Below are 12,492 nucleotides of genomic sequence, written 5' to 3'. Positions count from 1 at the left end.
CGGGTTTTTCTTTTCCCCATTTTCTAGGGTTTGCGATCTATCTCTCTGTCTCTCGAATCCACAAACGGCGACGAACGGGAGAAGCCAGTTCCGTTCGATTTCCGACCGAAGCACACCGTGAATCGATCTTTTATCTCCTCCTCACCGATCTTCTGTATCACCCTTGAAGGTATGACCGATGTTTTCCCCATTTCCTAGGGTTTGTTTAATTAAATAATATGTTTGTTTCATACAAATTTTCAATTGTATTTTGTGTTTCTTTTTTTTTTGGAATCAATTTTAAAATAAGTTTTTTTGTTACATTATTTAATTAATTTTATTTGGTTAAGCACACCCTTAATTAAGTGATCTCCCTTTGAGGATGTCCCATGTTCCTAGCCTAAATACAATATTATACTACTATTTTCACTCTAAGCACACACCTAACCGCTCCCCCTTTGAGGATGCCCTAAGAACCCGAACCTTCACATACCCGTCAGAAATTGAGCCGGGACTCACCGTTCTTATCTCGGTCACGTGATAATGTAACACATCAAATGATCTCAATATAAGGTTACAAACAAAAAATACATACTTGCATCACATACTTACTCTTTGTTTGATTGGAATAATTTTGTGATGCATACTTCATCGTATTTTTGTGATGCATAAATTAATATTATTATAGAATCAAACGAAGAGTAAGTATGTGATGCATACTTCAGGGTAAACAACCACATATATCAAACTATCAATAAAGACATGAAAAACAAAAGGCAGCTTGGATAGACACTGGGGAATGAAAAGTTTATTTCCACATTACAGACAGATGAGACGATCAATATGCGTTATCTATCATGGGCTACATTGCTCATTTATTTGGCTCCTTTTAATCTTCCCAACTTCCCCTCAAATAAATTATATGAAAAGTTGGAACTATAGATTATTTGCTAGGAAGAATGTCAACCCAAAAAAGGAAATGATATTTCAATTTTCTGTTTGTTTTTTCTTAGTCAAGAGAGGAAACTTTTAATCGTTTACAAATTTGGGTTAACAAGTTTGAGGCCCAGCTTCTGTTGGGCCCAACGAGACTGATCTTTACCAGGGCATGCTATGCAATGTGTGTGCCTGTGTGGGGTGTGGCAAACAACTTTTACACAACAGTACAAGGGTTAAAAGCTCTGTATTTCAATAAAAGGAAAAAAGATTCACAAACATATGTATCTCTCTCTCTTAGTCTGTATATGTCAAAGATACACACAACACAGTCTAGTTTTCACTTTTGAAATCGTCTATTAAGAAAACAAAAGAATCCAAGTGATCAATTACAAAGTTAATTATCATCATCTTCAATAACCTTCTTCACTCTTCAACCTTCTTCACTTCCTCAACTTTCTTCAACCCATTCTTAGGCATTTCGTCTATAATGGTAATAACTGCTTTCTGAACAGTGGGGACAAGTAAGGCCTCTTCTTCTGTGGCCTGAAGAGGCTCCAAAGAATCCACAATGTCCCTCATTAAAGGCCTAGCCTTCGGGTTCCGGTTAAGGCAATGGTAAGCTAACATTGCAGCCTTCTGAACCGACTTAACCGGGTACTCACAGTTCATTCTCGGGTCTACAATGTTCATCACTTTCTTCTTCTCCTTCAGCAACGGAAGTGCCCAATCTATTAGGTTCTGCTCACGCGTGGGACGTGACTTGTCTAGTGATTTCCTCCCTGTGAGAAGCTCTAACAGAACCACACCGAAGCTGTACACATCACTCCCTGGAGTCAAATGACCTGACAACCAAGAAAGTAACCACATATGTCATAAAAAAAGATCCAAACTCAACAATCAATATGGCTAAATACATTGTAGAAACTTGCCTGTCATGATGTATTCAGGAGCTGCATAGCCGTAAGTTCCCATTATACGGGTGGAGACGTGCGATTTATCTCCTACAGGACCGTCTTTAGCGAGTCCAAAGTCTGATAACTTAGCATTATATTCCTGTTATAAAACTAATATTAAACCTCCACAATAGTATGTGTGAGACTACTACCAGAACTACACTAGTACTAACCATGTCTAGAAGAATGTTGGAGGTTTTGAAATCACGATATATGACTGGTTTCTTTGCTTCGTGGAGGAAGGCGAGTCCTTTCGCTGCTCCGAATGCAATCTTCATTCTTATTGCCCATGAAAGAGGAAGCAACACTTCTACCAAGGATACACATAGCTCAGAAGAGTTCAAGCAAGAAGAGAAAAGAGGTGTAAGAACGTTAAAACTCACTTGAGAAAAGATTGTTCTCCACGCTACCACGAGCCATGTACTCGTAGATAAGCACCCTGTGGTTATCCTCGCAGCAGTAACCAATCAACTTCACTAAGTTCGGATGTGAAAGCTGCCCTAAGAATATCACCTCTGCCTACACAACATCGAAGACCATGGAAAAGATTCTTAGTCCATTCTCTCTTAGGGTTGATGATGAAACTTGGCAGACAAGGAAAAGACAGAGAGACTACTACTAACCAGCCATTCTCTGTGACCCTGAAAGCTATTGTCTCCGTCGTGAACTTTAACGGCCACAGGGAGTGGTTTAGGAACTTCTTCTTGATCACCGGATTCCTCTTTGATAAAACCTTTGTAGACACTTCCAAAGCCACCACCGCCGAGAACTCTGTCTTGTCTGAAATTACCTGTGATGTTCTTGAGCTCATCGTAGGTGAAAGCTATCAGAGGATTCGTAGCCGAGTCACGTCTTAGATCCTCTACTTCTTTTGGATTTGATGGCAGCTTTTGAACTTCTTTAACATGTGTCTCTTCTTCTCTTGGACTCTGTTCTTTAGGTGATTCTGTACCAAAACATTAAAAAAAGATCTAGTGTTTTTGATTCTGTGGATATTGTTGAAGATTCTGTTCTACTTGACAGATATTTGAACATGTTGTGGAATTAAATGGTTTTGGATGTATTATTCTTCAGGGGATTAAAATCTCAACAATATGGAATATGTAATTGAAAATGTCTTCTGAAGGGACCAATCAAGAAGAAACAAAAGCATATACGGAGAAATGAAACCGAAGGAGACTATAGAACACATAACACCAACGTATTTTAATTGCTTGGTTAAAATTCTAAACAAATTGAGATAAAAAAAAAAATTAAACTAATTGAACAGAAACACTGACTTTATAAAAACAAAGAATACCAGGAAAAGGGAATGAATACACACAGAACATAATCAAAATCAACCAAGAAAAAGAAAAAAAAAGTAAATTAAATCATTTTTGGGAAATAACCGACAGATTTTTCAAAGTTTTGTGAAAGCTTTTTGGGTATAAAGTATAAACCATAAGAAAATCTCGTAATTTCAGGAGAAAATAGTAAAAAAAAATCCATGACACTGATAGAGAGTTTCAAGAAAGTAAAACACCAAATCAAGAAAGAAGAAGAGATAGAAACGCAAACCTGACTTAGCGTTTGCAGATACTTTGTGATTAAAAGGCTCAAATCTACACAAACAGTTACCCATCACTCCCAAACAACACACAATTTTTTTTTGTGTGCAACAAACAACACACAATAAAAGAGAGAAATTACTATATTTAATGAGAAATGAACTTTATTATCTTTTTGTAAGTTACAGATTTGTGCCTATAAAGAAAAACCTAGCTCTCAGTTTCTGTTCTCTCCTCTTCTTGGTCTCTTTATTTCTTGTTTTGAAGAACCAAAAGGTAAAGAGAAGATGCAAAAGAGAGACACACTAAAGGAAACGTTTCTTCTTGTAGAGAGAGAAAGACTGAGAGAGAGAGAGAAGGGAGAGAGATTCTTTGTGGTAATGATGGGCACAGAGCTATGAGGTGGGAGAGAAAGAGGTCTTTGGCTATGGCGGAGATGGGCCCTACTTCTCTTTCTCTTTTTTCCACTGACATTTCAAAACAGAAAGTCAGGAAACGAAAAAAACAGTCCATATCGGTCTGTTTTGTTCTGGTCTGATCTGATCTGGTCCGGTTCGGTTCGGTCCGCTCACACTTCTCTCTAGTTTAGATTCAGATAGCTTTAAAGGCAACTTATTTCCTTTTGATTTATTAAACTAGGATAAAGTCAGAAATTAATTCATTGAAAATTTTCTCTATTCGGAAAAAGAAATTTCAACAGATTTTTTGATTAAGTGAACCAGAAAAAGACAAATCCAAATTAAACCAAGAACCATTCGTTGTCTTATTAATTTTGTGGGATGTTTTCATTTGTTTAATAGTGCGCGCATGTATGATGATGCGCATTTTCAGACCACAACTCTATCCCTCTCGATCGCTTTCTCTTGGTCTAAGCGTGCGCCTTTGCCTTTCCCCAATTCTTTCTTATTCCTCTTTTCATTTTTTTGGTTATCGATAAAAAAATTGTGTTCACATTCTTTCTTTTTTGGCGGTGATCACATTTATTTCATTTAATCCAATACTATGTTAGTGCATAATTTCACAAAGTGACTCAACATTTTATATCGGCTAATTTTCTACAAAAACGGATGTGCTCACTATACCTAAGTAGAGCTGTCACATTGACATATTTACCTAAAAGCCTAAATCATATAATTTGAAAAATATTATTAAAGGAGCACTTTTATGCATTAGCTAGACTTTCCGCACAAAAAACATATTTTCATAAAAATGCAATATACATAGCGACATCACTAGCAGTCTAGCACAAATAAATAGAAACATGTTGTGCTCCTCAAAAGACAATAAATAATTCTATAATGTATATTCATTCTTTCATGGAAATATGCAGCAGTTTGAAAGTTTGTATTTTCTGTAAAAAAGCATCAGTTATTTGAGTTTTGAAATATGCAGCCGTTTAAAATAAACTTTCTTAGTTTATCTTACTCTTTTTTTGAACACATCTTATCTTACTTATATATTATAAGTTGTTATCTAAATGGATACTTATAGAAAGATAATACATTTATTCTTGTCAAAAAATGTTTATCTACAAAGAGAAAAATATCCTACCTTGTTGAATAGGAAAAGAGATTACTGACATAAATAATAAATTAACATCAACTAATATGATTAGATGCAAATATCCCACAGACACCTTACCTAACATACTATTATTAGTTTATTACATACACTTATATTTTCTATTCAAATTTACAAACGCACAAGATTAATGTCCCACTCAAAAAGTTACCTATATAATCCTTTATACATCATCACGCACAGTTAATATTGACATCTCTTAATTTTTATTAGATTAGTATAGAAAACTCTGGAAAATATTATTCTTTTTTTTTTTGTTGTTCCGCTCTATATAAAAGTTGATGATTTGATAAACTTGTTTATATGTTTACTTTAATCCCTAATAAATATTATGTTTATTGGTACTATATGATTATTTAAATTTTCAAACCATTCCCATAATTTTTCAAAGCCTTAGAATTTCCTTATTAAACACTATAAATTTCTTATTAAACATTGCTCAAGAAGGCCCTAAACATGTTATACCAAATCACAACTTCAGCTTGAACGGTGAAGCTGAAGTTATGATCAATACTTTAATTCATATTGATTTAAAACTTACGCATTGAAATGCAAGAAACCAAATGTGTGTGAATGCAATAGACCATGTGTGCGTATGGGTAATAATAACTGGTAGAAAGTTGCTTCAACAAGAGATATAATTGAACACCCACTAGTTTGTTTCTTTGGATCCCATTTAACGTCATCCAGGTGTTAGGCTTGAATATTGTTATGATTTTTAATTTATTTTTGTTTAAATATGCTTGCAATTTCTTGTTTATTTTCTTCCCAACTAACAGCAAATTTCCCATATTCTGAGTTGCAGCAAATAATAAAAGTTCTCTGATTCATTGGATGGAAAGTTGCTATAGATCTCCGCACCCATTTGTTCTCCTGTCTTTTCTATTTATCTCATGACTCATGGACCATGGGTAAGAAGTCCCCTAAAGATATTGCTAAACAATTAATGACTTACTCTCTTTTAGTAAAGAAACAATTGATTTACATTTGACACACGGAACGCCAGTTAGGACCAAACATCCATATGTGTATCTGAATCACTTATTGAACGCCAGTTAGTGGTTCACAGCTAACTGCTTGCACGAATGTTACTTACTGTTAGTATTTTAGTGGCATTACTATTCAAAATCAGAATCCGGTAGGATGCAATAACAAAAAAAAAATGATTAAATTTATAGAATATCAGATTGGATTCTGATAAACTTTGTATAACAAATGTTATTCATATAAATTATACCTTGTTAATTTTTTTTTCTTTTTTTGCTAAGAATTATACCTTGTTAATTCTAGCGACAAGGACGATCATACAGTCAGACTGATATATAATTAACATAGTGAATGGATATGGAAAGAGTACATATATAAATATGAAGACCTGTAATTTTGTTTGAAGTAATATGATTTACAACAAATTGTATCATAACTAAAAGGTACTCCACAAAATCGCATCGGATGTGGTATAAAACTATTTTATACTTACCGTCTTATTTGCACCTTTTTGATAACATATATTTGAGACATATGCTACATTTGAAGATTTATTTTCAAAATACCAAAGTATTCGAACAAAACTAATAATATATAGCCAGTTTAATTTAAAATTCGTAAACCATATAAATAATTTAAATAAGGCCAACCAAAGATTTTCTTGTCGGGTAAGAAACAATAACTTAACTTGTATCTTACGATATATGTTCTCATATATTGAGGATTAAAAAGATGAAGATTTCCCGTGATTTTTTTTTATAATACCAGCAATACAATATATTAAGAAATTAAAATTTTAACAAACGTCAATGGCAACCCAAATCTAACCGAAAGATCATTTGTTGAACCGGTTAGTCGGTGACTATTAAGTTATATGAACATAGAGGCTTATTACACTTTAAGATAAAGTTATAATCATATAGAATTATTATTACTATACTTGCATCATCAGTGGTCAATGACTCCATTCTATTACTGAAAATAGTGAACAACAGCTAAGAACTTCGTAGGATAAGAAATAAGGACATAATTAATCCCGGTCTTTTGTTATGAATTGATATTTTTTTTTGTTTTTTTTGTTTTTTACACTTTTCAGCTAAGAAATGATTCTTATATCTCTTATTTAAAAGATGGTTCTTAATTTTTTTTAGTTAAAATCTAAAAAAAGTTAAGAATCGTCAAAAGGTAAAAACCCTAGTTAATAGACTTGGATTAAACCATCCGGTTGAAGTTTCAAACAACTGACGTCAGGTTGACTTGTTGGGTGCATAGAATGTTGGTTTCGTAGCGGCAAACCAAGATTGATCAGATAAATCCAAATATCTACTGAATCAATCAAATTAATGGACAGTTTGAAACTGAGAGAAACATCCAAATTTGAAGTCGTTCACCTAAAAATACAAATTTGGTTCTTTGTTTTGTAAGCAATGTAATTCAAGAAAGGCATGGGGACTAGGTAAATGCAATTCAGATCATAAGATACGACAAAAATAGTATGCAAAAAAGAATGAAAATGCTTTTATCAAGCAGCTTTTGACTTTTCAAAAATTTAAAGAAACTTCCTACTTTGCTGTTGTAAAATATGTTTGTTCAGATAAAAAATGCTTGTCAGTTTAATTAACTCAAACAAAGGTGTTTTGCGCTATACAAGTAATGTTAAGATTGATTACAAGCTCCGTAATTACTCTTCGTATCTATTTACTTGAATCACTGTGGTGTCACAATTTGAAGGGTGCATTAGTAAGTGGTCAAACATGGCTGGCTAAGTGGAGTGAGGTGGAGAGCAGCAAGGCTTCCTTCCTCTAAATTACCCATCTGTTGGTTTGTTTCCACCAAGCAATTTTAGCCTATAAGATCAAACGGATATTATCAAATATTCTCCAATATCTGAACCAAAAACTCAACTAATGTCAGTAAGACAACCAAAAACCTTGGTCTCTGAACACAGTAAGAGAAAAGGCTAAGTCTCTGTTTTAGGCACCAATCTATAAGGCAGTGACCAACACAGTTTTTCAGGCTCTGTAACCTGACCCTGCTTCTTAAGCTAGTCATATTCTCTACCAAACCAGACAAATAGACACAGGGAGCTAGAAATCACAGACGCACTGAAGAAACTGATTTGTCAAATCATTATGAATATTGCAAATTTTAGTGTCTAAATAGATATTCCGTTTCAGATATTCATAAGAAATTTACAGAATAAGAAAAACCTCTAACCTTTGTGGCATATTCACATTAGTGATTGCAGGAAGTACTTAAAGTGGAAGATGAATCCCAAATCATGATGCTGGATTGTTTCAGAGCAGCACTTGTTGAAGGCATCTACTTTACATATACATATATATATATATATATATATATACACACCTATCTTAAAAAACATCCAAGCAGTTTCATAAAGAGATTTCACTATCTCTTTGCGTCACATAATTAATACTCCTGTTTTAAGTAACTGCAGCGGATCAGCCATGTTTGGGGGTTCGTATGCAACGCATCCCCTGAGTCTCATATGGGAGTTGTCTTGATACTTCCTCACTGGCAAGAATAGCAGAGAGCTTGCAGCAAACAGAGAATCAATCCAATCTATGTCACAAAGCGAAACTTTCACACTCTATCTTGGACAGGCTCAAACTGACTACATTCTTGTATCTAAAGAACTAGAGTCCATCATTATCTCTTTGAACCGTTGTTATCCTATCCATAATGAAAACTCAAGAGTGATAACAAATTTAATAAAAGGAAAATGCAAATCCATGTTATTTTATTTACAAAATAGATTCCTTCTTTTATTCATCCTCATACAAACAAAGTCTATAACAAGAAGAAAAGAATCGATATGCATACTGTAAAACGAATATCATCAACTAAATCTACACATGTCTCCTTGTTAAGGTGTAGTATCAAAATGAATCAACCATACTTCTTCTGACCTCTAATTTGGATTTGACAAGGGCTTACCTCTTTTAGATCCCTCCCCAATTCAAGAACTTCTTCACCTCATCATAAAAAACCAAGATCGCAGCAGAACCAGTACTCCTAAACATATTCGAAAGCGCACCACGGTAAAAAGAAGCCAACCCTTCAACCCTATATATCTTCTTCCAGCAATCCAACGTGCTACTATACATCGGATGCTCAATCCCAGACTGCATCATGATCCTCCTCCGAACCGTATCCAACGGGTAAGAAGCCAAACCAGCAGAAGTAGTCACACCCTGAGCCAAAACCCATCTCTTCCACAACGCCAACTCCTTATCTTCAGACAAAACCTCCTTAACCGTATCAAACCCACCAAAGTACAACCCACGGTGAACAATCACACCGTGCAGAGACGCAGGCAACCCTCTGTAGATCCCTCTAACACCGTCTTTCCTCTGAACCGTCGTCAAGAAATGATGAATCCCTCTGAACTGACGAGCCTCCTTCTTCCCAACGTCGGCAGCCAAACGCGTGTGAGCTATATCAAGAGGGTAAACCACAATCAAAGCCGTGCATCCCGCCGCGGAGCCGGCGATGAAGTTAGCTAAGGCCCCGGAGAAGACGTGACTCTCCTGAGAGCTGCTGTTGCGGAGGATGTTTCTGTAGAGGTCCTTGAGGGAGAAGTTGAGAGCCACGGAAGGGTAGTAGCGAAGCACGCTGCTCCCGTTGCCTCTCCACAGGGATAAAACTCCTTCTTCACGGACCGTGCGGTGGATGAAATCGAACATTCCTTTGAAGCGTCTCTTCCCGGAGGAGTCTCCGACGATGGCGATGTTGCTCTCCTGGGTCTGGAGGAGGAGCTTGGCTCTCTCGATTGGGGCCACGATGGTGTGGACGACGCCTCCCATGACGGCTCCGGCGAGTAGGTCTCGGTGGAAATGTTTGAGAGTCTGTGGAAGCGATGATGGGTTCCTTCGGGTTGACGAGTGAGCGCCGGGGTCTTCTTGGATGCCCATCTTTGATAATGCGATGGTAAAGTTTCGATCTTTTTAGCGAGCGGAGGCTATTGGGTTTATTAAAAATCGAAACTTTGGGGGTTGGTTTCGATTTGGTTCAATCTGGCATTGTACAAGAGTAAGGAGATTCCAAATTAACCCTAGAAATTGTGATTGGAGACTGATTAGGGTCTCTTGCGTGTTATTCGATTCGAACTCTGGATAAAGATGAAAAGGGGGAAAGGAAACAGTGAAAGGTTGTTTGAGACTGGAGGAGAAGAAATTTTGAGATAATGGGTTTGGGCTCAACGTCTAACGGCCCAATAGAGAAGACACTTTGGACAATGGAACTTGTCACTGGAGGCAGGCAACAAATGAAAATGGTTGGTCGATAAACCTTCTATATAATACAACGATCACAATGAAACGTCCAAGAAGTTGTTACATGTTGATAAACATCAAAAAAGTAAGTACTATATACAAATACTATAACAGCTTTCCATATTCTTGAGAAGCTGTTATATTTATCAACATTATGTTGTTGCATGATGCTTCTAAGAACAAAAAATGGAAGCGATATGAAAGAGCAAAACATAAAATTTGATAGGCTTTCCCCTTTCCAACACATCTATCTTTCAGACGCTACTAGGTTTTATTGGGACAGACTACTAGTACCATCTCGTATTTTAAGAACCCAACAAAAGCTTACATGACTTTGAAGCCCTATGCAAAGAAGCCACCTCCTTGAGTATCTGAGATTCCTCTTCTGGATCCAAATCCCATGCAGAGATCTCTGCAATTTTTAACCGTTTGGCGGTTCTTAGGATATAAGCCACCAGTTTCTTCTCTTCCCGTCTTCCATTGTAATAATTCCATTCAAAAGTATTGAGATGAAACGTCAAGCATTCAGGAACGGAACTTAGCTGTCCCCAACGTCCTTCCATAGGCTTTATGGGACAGGTATTCAGCTCTTCCCACCAACGTTCAATAGGCTTTACAGAACAAAAGCACTCCTCCTGAGTCCTGACACTATCATAAATGATAGTGCATTAGACCATAAAATTATAACTTAAGACAATGAAACAAATGGAGAAGTAAAGAAACCAAATGCAGCAGGGCAGGGTAAATGTACCTGGTTGAGCTTGAGAACTTGTAGTTTAGGAGAACTTTTGAGAATCCAAGTAAGTAGATCCCACCACTTTGGGCTGCATCCACATAGCTCTAGGTGAACAAGCTGATCGAATCCAATGCGATGCTGAACCATTGAATGATTAAACAAACATAAAGAGAGGCGTTTGACTGCTGTAAGAGACCTCATGAGCTTCTCATGATTTTTGCAAACAAGTTTAACATGTGCCTCCACCAACTCGGGCATATCTTCACTCAAACACAAATGACCATAGTCAATGATATCTACGTAGTTCAACTACTTCAAAGACAGGACGTTAATGGTAACTCTATCGTTGTAAGACTCATGTTCTAATTTATCAGTGTATGCCTCATAATCCCTATACTGATTTAAGTACAGATAATCTCTCCAAGGAAGGCACTACAACAGAGGATGACCGCACACTCCAGTTATCAGTTTTGTCCACAACCAACTCCTCCAGAACAGGACAACCCCTTAAAAGCCTGCGGTGCGATTCTTCGTTTTCATACTCCACACACAGAAGGTGCAATGTTTTGAGAGAAGAAAGCGAGACCACGAGATCATCAGGAACATACACAAGAATCGATTTATAAAGTTTCAAGACCGCTACCGCCAGCTGGTTTCGAATCCCGACCACTGGGGAATTACAATTTCGGCATTGCCAGGAACAGAGGACCGACACGTGGCAACACGTAACTAGTCTGGATCACTCCAGTGGGGCCAGGATACCTATGTATAATTCAAAAAAAAAGTTTCAAGACCACAAGATTCTCAAATGTGTATAGACACGCTGGCAGTTCGAATGACTTATCAACGTCGTAACGGTTGATTTCGAGTTCACGCACACGGCGAGCAATTGCGATTCTGACCCATGTCGACATATCATTAGTGGTGGACAAGAAACCAATGTTGAACATTTAGAGTTTCAAGAACCGGAGACTTGTGCAACACCAGAAACCTGTCGACGTATTGACAAAATCTCGTGTATTCTTCTTTAGTATCATCGTAACAAGAAGTACCATGTGCAAAATCGAGTTTTGGAACCATGGTCCAAAGAAACTTCCATCGTTTGGAGAGAAACATTGTTGAAAGGACATCTTTGGTACGAAGCGATGAGAGAATCTTTAACAGCAGATCATCCGACAGTGAACTAATCTTGTCCATATATAGGAACCCTAAGGAAGACCTGCCCAATTCAATATTAATCTGAATTGAACAGATTGATTAATCTGACTTTCAGATCATCCCATCTACTAAGCCCATATCGTGAAATCTCATCTCCATACCACGACATAACATCACTTTCAATGAACCCATACGCAACAAGTCTTGTTTCGAAATCGGTGAAGCTGTGAGTTGCAACGAATGGGTCGATCCACTCAACCCACCTCTCCGGATCTTCACCGTAGAAAAACGAAACATCAATCGATCCCATGGTT

At 36.9% G+C, this 12,492-nt stretch overlaps 3 protein-coding genes across 5 annotated transcripts; all 3 read right to left on the bottom strand.

The window, feature by feature from the left end:
- Nucleotides 1–1,149: 1,149 nt before the first annotated feature.
- LOC103845084 (probable serine/threonine-protein kinase PBL16) lies at nt 1,150–3,888 on the bottom strand. Of its 2 annotated transcripts, none has more exons than XM_009121912.2 (6): nt 3,432–3,888; nt 2,495–2,817; nt 2,255–2,390; nt 2,045–2,178; nt 1,848–1,971; nt 1,150–1,760 (listed from the first exon to the last, which is right to left on the bottom strand). In XM_009121912.2, the coding sequence occupies exons 1-6, from the start codon at nt 3,493–3,495 to the stop codon at nt 1,342–1,344; spliced, it is 1,200 nt and encodes a 399-aa protein (XP_009120160.1). In that variant the 5' UTR covers nt 3,496–3,888; the 3' UTR covers nt 1,150–1,341. The 2 variants fall into 2 exon arrangements, with proteins under 2 accessions (XP_009120160.1, XP_009120159.1); XM_009121911.2 differs by having other exon boundaries at nt 2,045–2,181; nt 3,432–3,672.
- Nucleotides 3,889–3,953: 65 nt separating this feature from the next.
- Nucleotides 3,954–10,917, bottom strand: LOC103845083 (probable ADP,ATP carrier protein At5g56450). 2 transcript variants are annotated; one of them, XM_009121910.3, is made up of 2 exons: nt 8,948–10,917; nt 3,954–8,683 (listed from the first exon to the last, which is right to left on the bottom strand). In XM_009121910.3, the coding sequence occupies exon 1, from the start codon at nt 9,922–9,924 to the stop codon at nt 8,953–8,955; it is 972 nt and encodes a 323-aa protein (XP_009120158.1). In that variant the 5' UTR covers nt 9,925–10,917; the 3' UTR covers nt 3,954–8,683; nt 8,948–8,952. The 2 variants fall into 2 exon arrangements, with proteins under 2 accessions (XP_009120158.1, XP_033138022.1); XM_033282131.1 differs by having other exon boundaries at nt 3,954–8,572.
- Nucleotides 10,590–12,488, bottom strand: LOC108870128 (putative FBD-associated F-box protein At3g50710). Its single transcript, XM_033282901.1, has 5 exons — nt 12,340–12,488; nt 12,073–12,239; nt 11,430–11,689; nt 11,036–11,329; nt 10,590–10,919 (listed from the first exon to the last, which is right to left on the bottom strand). Exons 1-5 carry the CDS (start codon nt 12,486–12,488, stop codon nt 10,590–10,592), a joined length of 1,200 nt encoding a protein of 399 aa, XP_033138792.1.
- Between the last annotated feature and the right edge of the window lie 4 nt (nt 12,489–12,492).

This window comes from Brassica rapa, chromosome A10, assembly GCF_000309985.2.
Source record: "Brassica rapa cultivar Chiifu-401-42 chromosome A10, CAAS_Brap_v3.01, whole genome shotgun sequence".
NCBI classification, from domain to species: domain Eukaryota; kingdom Viridiplantae; phylum Streptophyta; class Magnoliopsida; order Brassicales; family Brassicaceae; genus Brassica; species Brassica rapa.
Note: the sequence above shows the minus strand (reverse complement) of the source record. Positions and strands in the feature narration are given on the sequence as shown.

Excerpts from the sequence above, each read along its gene's own strand:
- LOC108870128 (XM_033282901.1), bottom strand. The coding sequence starts at position 12,488 with ATGGGATCGATTGATGTTTCGTTTTTCTACGGTGAAGATCCGGAGAGG. Across the intron at positions 12,240-12,339 it reads GAAAGTGATGTTATGTCGTG|GTCTTCCTTAGGGTTCCTAT; the intron begins GTATGGAGATGA and ends TGAATTGGGCAG. Across the intron at positions 10,920-11,035 it reads AAGTTCTCAAGCTCAACCAG|GAGGAGTGCTTTTGTTCTGT; the intron begins GTACATTTACCC and ends GTCAGGACTCAG.
- LOC103845084 (XM_009121911.2), bottom strand. The coding sequence starts at position 3,495 with ATGGGTAACTGTTTGTGTAGATTTGAGCCTTTTAATCACAAAGTATCT. Across the intron at positions 1,972-2,044 it reads CCAACATTCTTCTAGACATG|GAATATAATGCTAAGTTATC; the intron begins GTTAGTACTAGT and ends GTTTTATAACAG. Across the intron at positions 1,761-1,847 it reads TCCTGAATACATCATGACAG|GTCATTTGACTCCAGGGAGT; the intron begins GCAAGTTTCTAC and ends CTTGGTTGTCAG.
- LOC103845083 (XM_009121910.3), bottom strand. The coding sequence starts at position 9,924 with ATGGGCATCCAAGAAGACCCCGGCGCTCACTCGTCAACCCGAAGGAAC.